Raw genomic sequence first — 13,538 nt, forward strand, 5'->3', positions numbered from 1 at the left:
AGCTGGAACTCGCTACGAAAAGCTCCAACTTCAGCCCCTGGAGCCGGAGTTCCCATCTAGTACGAAACCCAAGCCATACATAGGTGGAATGACTGAAGCTTTCGCTCCCTGTTGTGCAGCAGGAACGGGACAGACTGCAAGCAGTGGGAGAAAAACCGGCATGGCAGAGAAAAGTTCAAATTTACAGGACAACGAACTCTGTGAATTAAGCTTTATTTCATGAGCCCGTGAAGAAACACAACAAACACACACGACAACCAGGGCTCGGTCCCCTTTGCCCGGGCTACTCTCTTACGTGAATTCACCGAGGCACTACTCAAGCCATGATGTTTCAAAACTTACAACCCGTAACACTTAAAGTCGTGGGCTTATGGCGGGGGGAAGAACAAAAATAAAAAACCACCAAAAAAAGACTTTGTTTTTCCCTAGTGAGAGTGCTCATCCTTCCTCCTCCGTCACCGCGCGGGCGTCCCCTGTATCACACTGTGAAGCACAAAAGCCCCAGCAGTCCAGCTGCTGTTGAATCTCCTTCAAAGGCTTTTTGGCTAAGCTGCTGTTTTATACCTTCCAGCTTGGAAGTCTGGTCTATACCATCTCCAAAAGTCAGCAGATTCTGACAATACTGCCAGGCAAAGATGGTGGCTGCAGGAGACAGCCAGCTGCAGGTGCTAATGGCTGCATCATGGCCCTTTAGCTCTTTCTGGCCACCTGTGCTGCCTACCTGGTGCTCCCCCTTCAACCCAAAGGCGCTGCTCCCAGCATACATCAGGCCTTAGCGTGGGCTGGGCTAGCCAAAATCTGAGCAGGAGTTGAGTGAACAGTCACGCTCCACCCCTTGGTGTAGTCAAACATCTAGCGAACCCGCTGCTTTGGCGAGTGGAGGTACCGTTACTCCTCTTGCCTCGCCTCCAGGGATCTGAGGCAGCGCCAGAGCTTACAGCCTTCGGGCAACCGTTAGTCTCCTATTGCTATGCTGCGCTAATCACGATCCCAGTATCGGACCGAGTCGGAGACCCAAGCGCAGCGTGGACGCTTGTTTTATCAGCGTAAGAATGTACATCCCAGCTCCTGAACCCTATCCCATCCCTTGACAGCGGTACTGGCAGTAGCAGCAGTCGCCAGGCTCCTCTTCCACGTGCTTTTAAGGGTCTGGTACGCCCTGGTCTCCCTGAGGAGGTGAATCTTCGCAGGTGTTCAGGGCAAAATGCCTGTAAGATTTATGCGAGTAAAGTACACGGTGCTCAGCTCTGGCAAGTGAGCCGAGCGTACCGCTGAAGCCATCAAGTTATACCTTAAGGGTGTTTTCACCAGGAAGCCTCAGCGCCTGGAGTTCTGTTGCTACAGATAACGGATTGAACCCCCTTCCCCCTGTGACGGTTGTGTCTGCCTGCACTGTGGACCTGCTCCAGCAGTTTGGCAGGAAAATGAAGGTGCTCTGCTCAAAGAATCGTCCTCAAATGGCTAGTTGGATTAAAACGCTTCAGGTAGTACCAGAAAAACCCCAGTCCCTTTCAGATGTTCACACGGAGAAGGAGGGCATCTGGGAGTGCCTCTTCCCCTCCACCGACTGGAAAGGGGCTTGGATGGCTTTCAGGCATTTGCACTGTCGCGTCTAAGCGAGGTTGGAGTCTTAAGCTATGCAAAACGGCAAAAATCAATGGAGGGCGATGATATAGATTGAAATGTCTCTTACCTGTGTTCCTCTGTCAGCTTCACCACCATGGGCAAAAGTTCATACAGCGCAAATACACCAGGCAGACCCTGGTCTCCCAGTAGCCCGTTGGCTATCTTCTCATGTCGCGTAACCGAAACCGGGTTAGTCCTTACCACCTAGCAGGAAACAAACACAGCAAACGTCGTCTCATTAGCGAGGAACAGGAAAGGCTACTAAAACATGAGTTCAGTGAACCGTATCAGTGTAGCCCTGCCCACTCACTTGTGGGGGGCCTGACAGTGCTTACAAAGGGTCGTAAAAAAAGCACCATCAGGATGGAGTCTATTTTTCCTACAGGCTATCAGTTAAAGCCCCAGCTAGCCCAAAGAATGAGTGATGCATCAGTCCCCAGGCCGGACTGTTTTGGTCTCTGCTGGCAAGTAACGGCACAAGCTGTTCCTCTCGACCTCAACCCCAAGTCCACGTCATCTTCCACCAAAATGTAGTCCACCCAAGCATGCTTCAGGAGACAGCACCGGTAGGAGAAAGCCATATGTATATGCAAGAGTGAGAAAAACGGAAGTAATACATAAAGGCAGGAGAGTGCCAGGGCTGCAGAAGGACACCGGTTGCCCATCTTTATATAAACAAAGATCACCCTGCAGCATTCTCCTGCACCCTGCCATTCTTCTAACCGTTGCCCATACCAGTCCTCCTCTTAGAGCAAATCAGCTGGGTTTCTGTAAAATGACATTACCTTCCCCTATTGACATTATCCCTAAAATGACATTAGTATCCCTAATAAGCTATCTGACCAGGAAGGCCAAGGCGCGGCTGGAACTGAACCTGGCAAAGGACGCAAAGAATAACAAGAAGGGCTTCTACAGGTATGTCAGCCCGAAAAGGAAGGCCAAAGAAAGCGCTCCCCCCGCCCCGATGAGCAAGACTGGCAAACTGGTTACAAGGGACAAGGAGAAGGCCGAGGTACTCAACAACTTTTTTGCCTCAGTCTTCACTGGCAGCCTCTCTTCCCACACCTCTCCAGTGGGTGGACCGCAAGACGGAGACTAGGGCAGCAAAGGCCCTCCTCCAGCAAAGATCAGGTTCGTGACCACCTGAGGAACCTGAACATACATACGTCCGTGGGACCTGACGAGATGCATCCCAGAGTCCTGAGGGAACTGGCTGATGGAGTCGCCAAGCCGCTCTCCATGATATTTGGAAAGTCACGGCAGTCGGGTGAAGTCCCTGGTGACTGGAAAAAGGGAAGCATGACACCCATTTTTAAAAAAGGTAGAAAGGAGGACCCTGAGAACTACCGACTGGTCAGCCTCACCTCTGTGCCTGGGAAGGTCATGGAACAGATCCTCCTAGAAGCTATGCTAAGGCACGTGGTGGACAGGGAGGTGGTTCGAGGCAGCCAGCAGGGCTTCACCAAGGGCAAGTCCTGCCTGGCCAACCTAGCGGCCTTCTATGATGGAACGACTACACCAGTGGACGAGGGAAGAGCTACAAACGTCGTCTATCTGGACTTCTGTAAGGCCTTTGACACGGTCCCCCACAACGTCCTTCTCTCTAAATTGGGAGAGATACGGATTTGATGGGTGAACTGTTTGATGGACGAGGAATTGGTTGGATGGTCTCATCCAGAGGGTAGTGGTCAACGGCTCAATGTCCAGATGGAGATCGGTGACAAGCGGTGTCCCTCAGGGGTCCGTACTGCGACCAATACTGCTTAATATCTTCATCAATGACATCGACAGTGGGATCGAGTGCACCCTCAGCAAGGTTGCAGATGACGCCAAGCTGAGCGGTGCAGCTGACACGCCTGAGGGATGGGATGCCATCCAGAGGGACCTGGACACACTTGAGAAGTCGGCCCATGTGAACCTCATGAGGTTCAACAAGGCCAAGTGCAAGGTCCTGCACCTGGGGCGGGGCAACCCCCGCTATCAGTACAGGCTGCAGGATGAAGGGATTGAGACCAGCCCTGCGGAGAAGGGCTTGGGACCAGCCCTGCGGAGAAGGGCTTGGGGGTACTGGTGGATGAAAAGCCAGCAATGTGCACTCACAGCCCAGAAAGCCAACCGTACGCCCAGGCTGTATCAAACGAAGCATGGCCAGCAGGTCGAGGGAGGTGATTCTGCCCCTCTACTCCGCTCTGGTGAGAGCCCACCTGCAGTACTGCGTCCAGCTCCAGGGTCCTCACTACAAGACAGACACGGACCTGCGGGAGTGGGTCCAGAGGAGGGCCACAAAAACGATCAGAGGGATGGAACGCCTCTGCTGTGAGGAAAGGCCGAGAGAGTTGGGGTTGTTCAGCCTCGAGAAGAGAAGGCTCTGGGGAGACCTTATCACGGCCTTCCAGTACTTAAAGGGGGCTTATAAGAAAGATGGGGACAAACGTTTTAGCAGAGCCTGTTGTGACAGGACACGGTGTAAAACTACAAGAGGGTAGATTCAGACCAGATACAAGGAAGAAACTTTTTACGATGATGGTGGTGGTGAAACCCTGGAACAGGTTGCCCAGAGAGGTGGTAGATGCCCCATCCCCGGAAACTTTCAAGGTTACGTTGGACGGGGCTCTGAGCAACCTGATCTACTTGAAGATGTCCCCCCCGCCACTCACTGCGGGGAAGGGGGCGGGCCGGGTGGACTACACGACCTTTAAAGGTCTCTTCCACCCCAAACTATTCTATGATTACCTTTAAAAAAATCCAATGGCTTACGAACCCTCGGAAAAACTCCTACTGAGTATTCTGAGATTAGCAGGCTTGGTGCATGAATTCCCAGGAGAAATTCTCTAGCCTGTTGTACTAATGAGATTAAGCAAGATCATCATCACCCCATCCCACTTCAACAGGCAGAAGTCGCTCCAACAAGTCACCACGTCCTCCGCAACTACATTATCTGCACAGAGCAACTATAATCCCCCAACACATTATCTCCAACACTGATACGTTAAAATCGTTTAAGACAAAGATTCTCAACCTCTTCCACCTGGTGACCTCCTTTACCACAGAAGAGTGACCTGGCATGGCTCTCCTTTCAGCTTTCAGGAAATCTTCTCAGCTCCCAGCCTAGATCAACAGCTCCTCCCAAAGGAGATTTATGGGCACAGCAAGTAACAGAAATTAGTTAACCCTCTAGTTAAAACGGCTGGGGGGCGGGGCGGGGAGGGGCGGGGGGGAAGGATACGGCAACACTGACTCTCAACAGCGTGCACTGCAAAAACGAGCAGAGCAGGAGAGGAGAGAGATATTCCGATCCTTACAATGAAAAGACACACCGATTCAGACAGAGCAGCACTTAAAACTCGTACCAAAAAGGGGAAGCGCAACAGCTTTGCCAGTGTGCTTTCTAGGCCGTATAAAATGACTCCCTAGCTAGCCAAAGGGCTAATATATGGACAAGCAATCATTTCAAGCGCAACAGAGAAACAAAAACGCAGGAATTAACCACTAAAAGGAAAAACACAGTGGCATGCCCATATATGTTAAGTGAGCTCTAAAGCAGCATGCCAGGTAACAATGCTGGTTACATTTAGACTCTTTCCCACTTCTTAAGGGAACAGAAAGGTCATTTTAGGAGCAACCAAAGCTATCCAGAAGTGCACTCGAGGTTTACATTCACACCATGTTAACATTCAAAGCTGGGTAACAAGTTTTTGTTCTTAATCGGTCCTGTGCTTCTTTTGTCACACCTGATGCACAGAGAAGGCAGCGTACCACGAGGCTGTTTTGTTCCTTCTGCTGCAAGATCCCAACAAAGGCGAATACCTGGAAGGATGGGGGGCGGGGCAGGAGAAAAGTACGTTTGGACGACATACCTCAAAGGAGGTTAAGTAACCTCCTTTTTTGTTTGTTTCGGAAGACCGTTCACGTATATTCACCACTCTGCATGACTAACCAACAACTGTCACAGACTTACACCTCCTCAGAGATGGGCCTCTGAATCCTTCACACAGCAGTTTCGACCCACTTTGCCACACGCTACAGCCCTGGCGGGGCTTCTACAACAGCATGTTTCGTGGTACGGAGAAGCTATGGAAGGTACGGAGAGCCTCCAGGTGGCTGCTTGACAAACGTTAGGCATTCCCAGCAACTGGTACGACTTGAGCTCTGACCGATTATAGCCCAGTGACAAACGGAAATGTCACGTTGTTGGTCTCCAAAACGAGCTTGACACAACTGGAAAACAGCTTGTCCGTCTGCACAGAAATGGGTGAGACCTTGCGTCTTTCAGCACCGAGACAACCAAACTCTGAAAGGAGTTTACCAGCGTAAAAAGGAAAGTCCTCAGCAATGCTGAGGATGAAATAAGAATCTCAGCCTCCGGTATTCAGTTTGGGGATGAAAACGGTTAATTCCCCGGCAGACGCTACTTTGGGACAGAAGTTAAGAACGAGCTCACACAAAACACCCCCTATGGAAGGAATACTGTACAGGCCATCCGCCAGAGGATTTGGATCTCCTCCACACTGAAACGGTGTCCTCGACTGATAGAGACTGAGTTTTCTTTCTTTGCTTCTGTGGTTTTTTTCTGGGCCAAAGAAAAAGCTGAAGCCTGGAATCATGAATCCCTCAAGATGGAAACACCTCTGCGGAAGGACGCAACTTGACAGATGGGACAGACCAAGTCACTACAGAGACAATAACAGCGAGGGAGAGTCCACAACCTATGGGCTGCCACGGATCCATTCTTACAGAAGAATTCTTTGCAGGTAGGAGGAATGAGAAACACCAAATGACACCCGTTGTTTGTGTGAGCGATAAATGCCTGGTCTTTGCTCCCGTAAGGATGCAAAGCCTGCAGCAGAAGTGAGAAGGCAAAGCCATAACCAGGTTTCATTCCAAGACGGCTCACGTAACGGTGAACTAATTTACACAGCTCCCCTCTGGACACCAAATAACCCCAGAAAAGATTCCGTTTGACGAGATACAGCCTTTGCGTTGCTGCAAAGGTAGCGCAATTTGCGCTGCCCTTAAACAGGCACGTGCACAAACTATAGACAACCGAACTCTGCACGGTCTTAGCAATCGTGAGCGCAGCTTCCAAAGGCAGACCAAAACCGCAACGGTCCTCATCATTCTCTGAACACGGGCCCAGGAGGATTTCATTGCACAGACCTTCATAGACGCTTTGGAAAAAAAACACGCGTGCAACACAACTGTATTAATTCAAGCGCTAAGAAGATACAAAAAGGTGTAAAGGTTACCGCACGTCCTCCGACTCTGCCCCGTAACAGCTCTCGCAGCGATCCGCATCCAAAGAACTTGGATCAAACACTTTTTCTTCTTCTTTCCCCAGCTCTAAGACAAAAGAGGATGCAAAGCGACGAGGCAGTGACTAGAAACGCTATCTTGTACTCTTGTTCCGTTCTGTGCGCAACAACTGTTCTACACACAAACGCAACGATTCTGTGTCGCAAGCTGCGCGTCCTGCACCCAAAGCCCACCTGAAACGGTATGCGCAGAGCCTGCTGAGGTGCGAAGTAAGACCAAGAAGCAGAGTGACATTTGTCATCTCAAACGCACCCTCCAGAGCAAGAACCGGCTATCTGTAAGCCTCGCTGGAGCGCTGATCAGACGTTACTTGCCTAAAGGCTTTGTTAAAACATCGTCTACTTCAGACAACGTCGCACAGTAAATGGCGACAATTGTAACAGGACCTGTTACACAAACAAAATTTTAAATAGCAGTCAACGGCAGTCAACAGTGCACAACGCAGAATCCTGTCCCAAGACGGGTAGGGAACACGGTTATACCTTGCTGTGAAACAAGATCAGAGCGAGAGTCTCCCGAACGGAAAATTGGCACCCAGTCCTCCAGGACGACAACGCTGACAAGGCACACACGTTAACCCCTGCTCACTAGAAGTCTCCAAGGAATTTCTACCTTCTTCGTGACTTAACGATTCTGACAATGTCTGTGCCACGTGTGTGCTGAACGCGCAGCCGCAGTACGGCTGGGGCACGAACTCATGGAAATTCATGGTCTTACGTGCAGAAGGCTGAAGAGGGACAAAAACATTGGCTCTTATTATAAGAGGCCCCCTTAAAAGCAGGCCGTTTCAACGCACAAACCCTGAAGGACAGGACCAAGTCTCTTGCGTAACAAAAGCCCTCTAAGGCTCACTATCCAGGCACGGCTGCGCTACCCTCTATAAGCCTTGAAAAGGTGGCTCCTTGGATCACTAACGCTGGGGAAGGGGACAAGGTACATAGTCAGACACTGCTGAGGGGATAAAACGTTATCAGGGCCCTGTCTGTTGAGACTGGGGGGTATAACAGGCGGACAGAAGCGAGTATTAAACAAGTCTGTATTTCGTACTAGCCACAGGAAAAAAAAAGAGATTTTAAATGGAAACCATGAAATGGGCATCAAAATCAGTCATTACCCTTATTTCTTTAATCACATACTCTACGGCAGTGACGCTCAAGCAAATAAGAGCTTTTAGGAAAATATCCCCATTAGTAAACAACCGTGCGAGACTTTCTTTCTAAAGCTCCCAACATTCAAAGCAGTTGAAAGCGCACTTAAGAATTCATTGTTCAAAAAGCGGTACGGCTTTTAATCTCGTAATTACACTCAAAGACAGCGTCGGGAAGAATACAGCTAAATAATCGCGACGCTTTGTCAAAGCCACGATTCCCACCACTTCAACAAGAACACCTGTACGATACCCGGAGTCTTTCAAGACACAGCAACCAGTAACAGCTTTTTAAATGGAATCAGTAGCTGCCCGTTGAGCTGTCGCAGAGACAGCATCCAGAGGGAATGCACACAGCCTGGATACTACAAAGAAACCGCAGCGCATAGAACTCTACACGCAGGGTTTCTTGCCGTTAACACGGTCCTCAACTTGCACGCAGATATGATGCGTGAAATTGGAAAACTCTGTCCACGGTAAAAGGAAGGAAACGGTAAGAGCCGCCAATAAAGAATTCAGTCATTTCTTGTCATTCAATGGAAAGGAGTAAGACGACATCCCAAGCGCAGAACGCAACCTACCACAGAAATCATTCAGCTATTAACTATTTTAATGTAACTATGATTAGGAAAAGCCTCCAGATGCTACTCCGTAAAAGTTGGGTATGCTTTACTAAATTTAAGGTCAATACTGCTACGGCTGCCATTTAAGTAACTGACTGAAGGTCAGCGCTACTAACAGAAACTGATAATCGTAGAGTTTAATGAAGACGCGTGGATACTTCTGACCTAACCTGCAACACGGGTGATGGAAACCAAACTAGCCGCGTGCTCTTTCCAGACAGCAGAAGAAATTGCTTGTTGCCTGCAATGCATCTGATCTCTTTTGAAATGCCTCTTCCAGGTGAGACCGTTTGCTCCTTACGAGCTTCTCCTCCTCTCCATTGATCACACAAGGAGCCAGAGCAACCGGTTCCGACGGAGTAATGCCAACGGAGACTGGCAATACAAGTAAGGCAGGAGGCCTACACGCGTTAACAGAGAATTAGATACAGAACAGCTGGTTTTGTCCCCGGGCGTTACATTTGTCACGCCACAACCTCTGAATACAGAAAGGCTGCTAAGCGAACACAGCAGTAACAGCACTATCACCGCGTTCCCGTGGCAGCAGGAGAAACTCCCGTACCTACCAATCGTTCAGCTCTTGGCTTAGTTTAGCCTTGCAACTTCAAGAACAGAAAAGTTCAATCCGAGTGATACAAATCAACAAATTCAGCTCGTGCCGACACGTAGAACTGCACCATCTCCCAGAAAAAGTAAGAAGGAGCTCGTGTCTTGGAAAGGAAAAGTCAGGACAGTATTACTGTTAGGTTGCAACACTTTGCCAGAATCGTTTCTGGTTTGTATCGAAGCGCAACGATGAGTCATAACACCAAACGAATGTAAAGGAGAGGTTTATGTAGCCAAGGACCACTTACTACAACCTGTAACCGACAAACCAACTAAAATATATTTATCTAGGGAGGCAGTAGCACACACAAAGTCAATGCAGTAAGGTGCAAGCTTGGGCTTAAGGGTCGAGTCACTGGAGCCTTCCCTGGAGAGAGGCTCTTTCCTCTAACCAGGTCGTCCCGTTTGCCAGCCCACTGCGATTTAAAGGTACAACCAGAGCCAAGTTTTGCCAGAACAGCTGCTTGATTCCCAGTCATAAAAGACCATTCACGCAGCAGCTTTATTCCTGAAATGCACCCGTGAGTCCTCGTCGTAATTTCAGAGGGACTAGGCAGAGATCTGCCTCGCAAAAGCTGCCAGTATAACAGGAGTTCGCCTGATCGGCCAGTTTAAGAGATCTGCGTGCTATAAACTCTTCAAAAGTTTGCGGTCTTTAAATGCTCTTCAGCTGTCACTTGTGCCCGTGAATCTCAAAACAGGCACACGGTGACGGAAAGACGACGAGAGCGTCCACCCAAGAAAGGCAGAATAGCACCTTACCGTGGCTCTCGGCCTCCGGACTCACACGATTGCCGGCTTTATCCAAACGTTGGTTGTTTAAACGGATTGTGCTCTACATCCAGCTGCTGCTCTCCTGCTACGTCCCTGGCATCGATGCTCAAATCTGAAATCAGTGAGCAAGGAAAGCGGTCTATAAACACACGTTTGTTACGGCCTGCGGCAGGCTGAGGAAGCATTCAGCCAGTGAAAATACAGACTCTTGCAGCGAGGGCGATAAGAACGTGCCAAAGCCGAAGAGGGCGTATGGCTGGGGACAAGTGACGTACAGGGAACAAAACGCACGTTGCGGCACCCTGAACGACCCTTCCAAATACGGGGTTGGGTTTGGTGCACCAGGAGGACGGTTTCCAGCTGCCCAGAAAGCGTTACCCTGAAAGGCAATACACTTAAGACAAAAGAAACCAAAACCAAACCCCTCAAAGCCCATAACCATTTCCAGGAGTACAGGAGTTAAGCTTCACATTGGTTGAAAGCTGCCTCCTACCACTACCCCCTCACCCTTCCCCCTTCACCACCAGCACATTTCCTCCTGACCCCTTTTCACAAAGAAGACGGAGAAGGTCTGGGGTCTCGGCCCGGTATCGAAGCACCGTGATGCGCTTGCCGGCTACACGCTCTCTTACGAAGACTGACAGCTTCTCTGCACAAAACAGCAGGGGCTTCCGAACTCTCTGGCCTTCCCGCGCCCTTTTAAACGTGAGGAAGGCAAAGACCAACAGTATCTCGGGTGGTCACAAGGAAGTCAGACTCACTACATTTAGAGCCCAACGCACTACCCAAAGGAATTACCGCAACACAACAAGAGGCAGGGAAGATTAGCGCACAGTCGGATAACGTGCACAGCAGCGGTACGCAGGAAGACTTGCAAAATTTTCCGTCGCTTCACCCCGCAGCTTTGTTTTGAATTTAGTTAAAAGGTAACCCGACTATTAACGCTCACTCCGGTTTTAAAAACTCGGGACAAAGGTTATCACGTGGCGTTGGCGTTGCAGTCAGAACTGAAGTACAAAAACCACGGAAAAGTTGCGCCTCGCCAAGTAACTTCCCAAGGAGACTCTAAAGTGTTCCAGCAACAGTACAGTCAAATCTCGAGTCCCAGGCGAACACCGAACGCTGTGCCAGCGTTCTCAGTATGACCGAGCTCTCTGACAAAGCACCACACCGCACAGAAACGTAAGCGGGTTTATACCTTAGCCTCACGTATCATCTCAAAAGGTAATACAGCCTGCCTGGAAGCGCTGGTTTAAGCGCCCAGCGGGCCTGGCTGGAATCACTGCGTAACCACCAGGGATCACCAATTCCTCCCTGTCCGTGGCCCAGGCAGCAGCGCAGCACTCGGAAGCACCGGGCACACCGAGCCTGTCGGGCCCTCGGCAAGTATGAAAATTATCCCCAACGTTCAGAAGGCTGGCTCACAAGCACAAGGCGTATGCGGAAGAATAACATCGAGATTGATCTTCGGTTTAGCTCCCCTTGATTTGTCAAGGCGCAATTCCGGATGAACCTAGGAACAAGGGAAAAACGGAGAGTCCTGTTTCACTTGGAAGCCCATCAAAAGGCCTCCTTCTTTCCCTCGACTGCTCTGGCTCACCAGCTGATTTTTAAGAGGTGGGATTCAAGAGACACCTGAGCTGCTGCCTCCCACCGCAGCCAAGCGCTTGCCATTTCTAACGCTTTTTTTTAAGAAAGGTAGTAACTTGGGAATCTTAGAACCTGGGGTGGGGACGGGGGCTCCCGCGCTTCCTTGCTTTCCTTTGCATTGCCTGCTCGTAGGCGGCAGAGGCAGCGAGAAGAGACTTTGGGACGCTCTCCTGCCACCGCGTTACAGGAAGCCACAAGCCACCCTTGGCGCCAAGCGGCTTTCGGGGGAGGGCAGCCCGCTCCCGGCCTCAAGGCCACCAGCTCGGAGAAAGAAAAAAACCCCACGCAGATCTGCGGCGGGTGAAGCTGCCGCGTGGGCAGCCCGCAGGAGGCGGCGGAGGAGGCGGCGGAGGAGGCGGCGGCTCGGCGGGGGTGCGGAGGCACGGCAGGCCGCCCCGGGCCGCAGGGCCGCCCCGGCCAGAAGCAGCACCGCGGGGCCGGGCCGGGCCGGGCCCCCCCCGACGCCGCCACTCACCTCCTTGGTGAGGTAGTACTGCAGCTCCGAGAAGAAAAGCAGCACCATGATGAGCCCGCTGACAACCGTCACTGCCGGGGAGACGAGAACCGCCGTCAGCCCCGCCGGTCGCGCGCGCCCGCCTCGCCTCGCCTCAGTCCCGCCTCAGCCCGCCCGCCGCCGCCGCCGCCCCGAGCCGCTGCCGAGCGCCGGCCCGCAAGGCCCCCCCGCCGGCCGCCGCCCCACGGCGAGGCCCGGGCCCGCCCGCCGGCCCCCGGCCGCCCTCACCCCGCCCGCTCACCCAGCGCGCCCCCGCACGTCTTGACCCGAAAGCCCTCCAGGGTCTTGTCTTGGGGAAGGCATCGAACCGCTTCAGCCGCCACAGCGAGTCCATGGCGCCGCGCGGCCCGGAACCAAACCCGCCTTCCGGCGCCGGGCCGGCACCGCCCCGCCACCGCCCCGCCGGGCAGCGCGGCCCGAAGCCGGCCGAGGGGGGGTCCGGGGGGACGGGCGGGGAGGGGCTGGGGCTCCCGGGCTCCTCCGGGGCGGGAAGGTCCTCGCTGCCGCCTCGCCCTCTTCTGACCCTCCCTGCCAGCGGCCCCCGGGCCTCTCCAGGACACCCGAGAGACGCTGACTGTGCCGAGATCGGTTAGCTGGGAAGGGCTTGAGACCAAGGCGGAGCTGCTGGCAGAGAGCAGTTTTCACTCAGTTTGACCTCCTCCCCAGCCCAGCCCAGCCCAGCCCCTGCCTCCAGCTTTGAAAGGGCTGGCGTTTGTGACCCCCGCCCTTCGGAGAACAACCGAGCTGTCCCTCAGGCTGGCTGTCGCAGCGACAAAGCTGAAAGCCAATCACCTCGGGAGAGTACCAGCGCTTATTGTGCCGAAGCACGGAAGGAAAAAGGAAGGAAAAGAAGGAAAAAGGGAGGAAAAAACCGCCGCGCTCTCGCCCCACCTCCCATCCCTGGCCTGCGCCCTTCACCCCTTCCTCTTGCTACCACCTCCGTGTTTCCCTCTCTCGTCACAGGGAAGGGCTACGAACTCAAGAGGTTAAATCGTACAGCAGCTCGCAATAGCTTACTCGTGCAAGTGAAAAAGACAGCATAAGCTTTTCCTAAGCCACATACTTGCCTAGCCCTTGCTTTTTCCTACTAAAAAAGTGCAGTCCTGCAAACCCTCTTTTATTAAAACAAAATTTTAAACATCGCTGTCACTAGGCAATGCTTGCGAACGTAAACAGAACCAATGTACCCCCGTTGAAAAAGGGCAGTCCTGCAAAATCTCTTTTATTAAAACAAAAATTTTTTTAAATCCCTGTCGCTAGGAAATGCTTCCGAACGCAAACAGAA

The 13,538-nt window shown here is 52.0% G+C and overlaps 1 protein-coding gene across 1 annotated transcript; it reads right to left on the reverse strand.

The window, feature by feature from the left end:
* Positions 1-6,868: 6,868 nt before the first annotated feature.
* Positions 6,869-12,684, reverse strand: LOC138688276 (endoplasmic reticulum-Golgi intermediate compartment protein 3-like). Its single transcript, XM_069799600.1, is given in 7 exon segments — positions 6,869-6,966; positions 10,078-10,129; positions 10,131-10,201; positions 11,515-11,602; positions 12,215-12,285; positions 12,495-12,540; positions 12,543-12,684. Coding segments are annotated over 7 exon segments (471 nt in total). The 5' UTR covers positions 12,588-12,684.
* Between the last annotated feature and the right edge of the window lie 854 nt (positions 12,685-13,538).

The sequence above is a fragment of the Haliaeetus albicilla genome, chromosome 2, assembly GCF_947461875.1.
Source record: "Haliaeetus albicilla chromosome 2, bHalAlb1.1, whole genome shotgun sequence".
NCBI classification, from domain to species: domain Eukaryota; kingdom Metazoa; phylum Chordata; class Aves; order Accipitriformes; family Accipitridae; genus Haliaeetus; species Haliaeetus albicilla.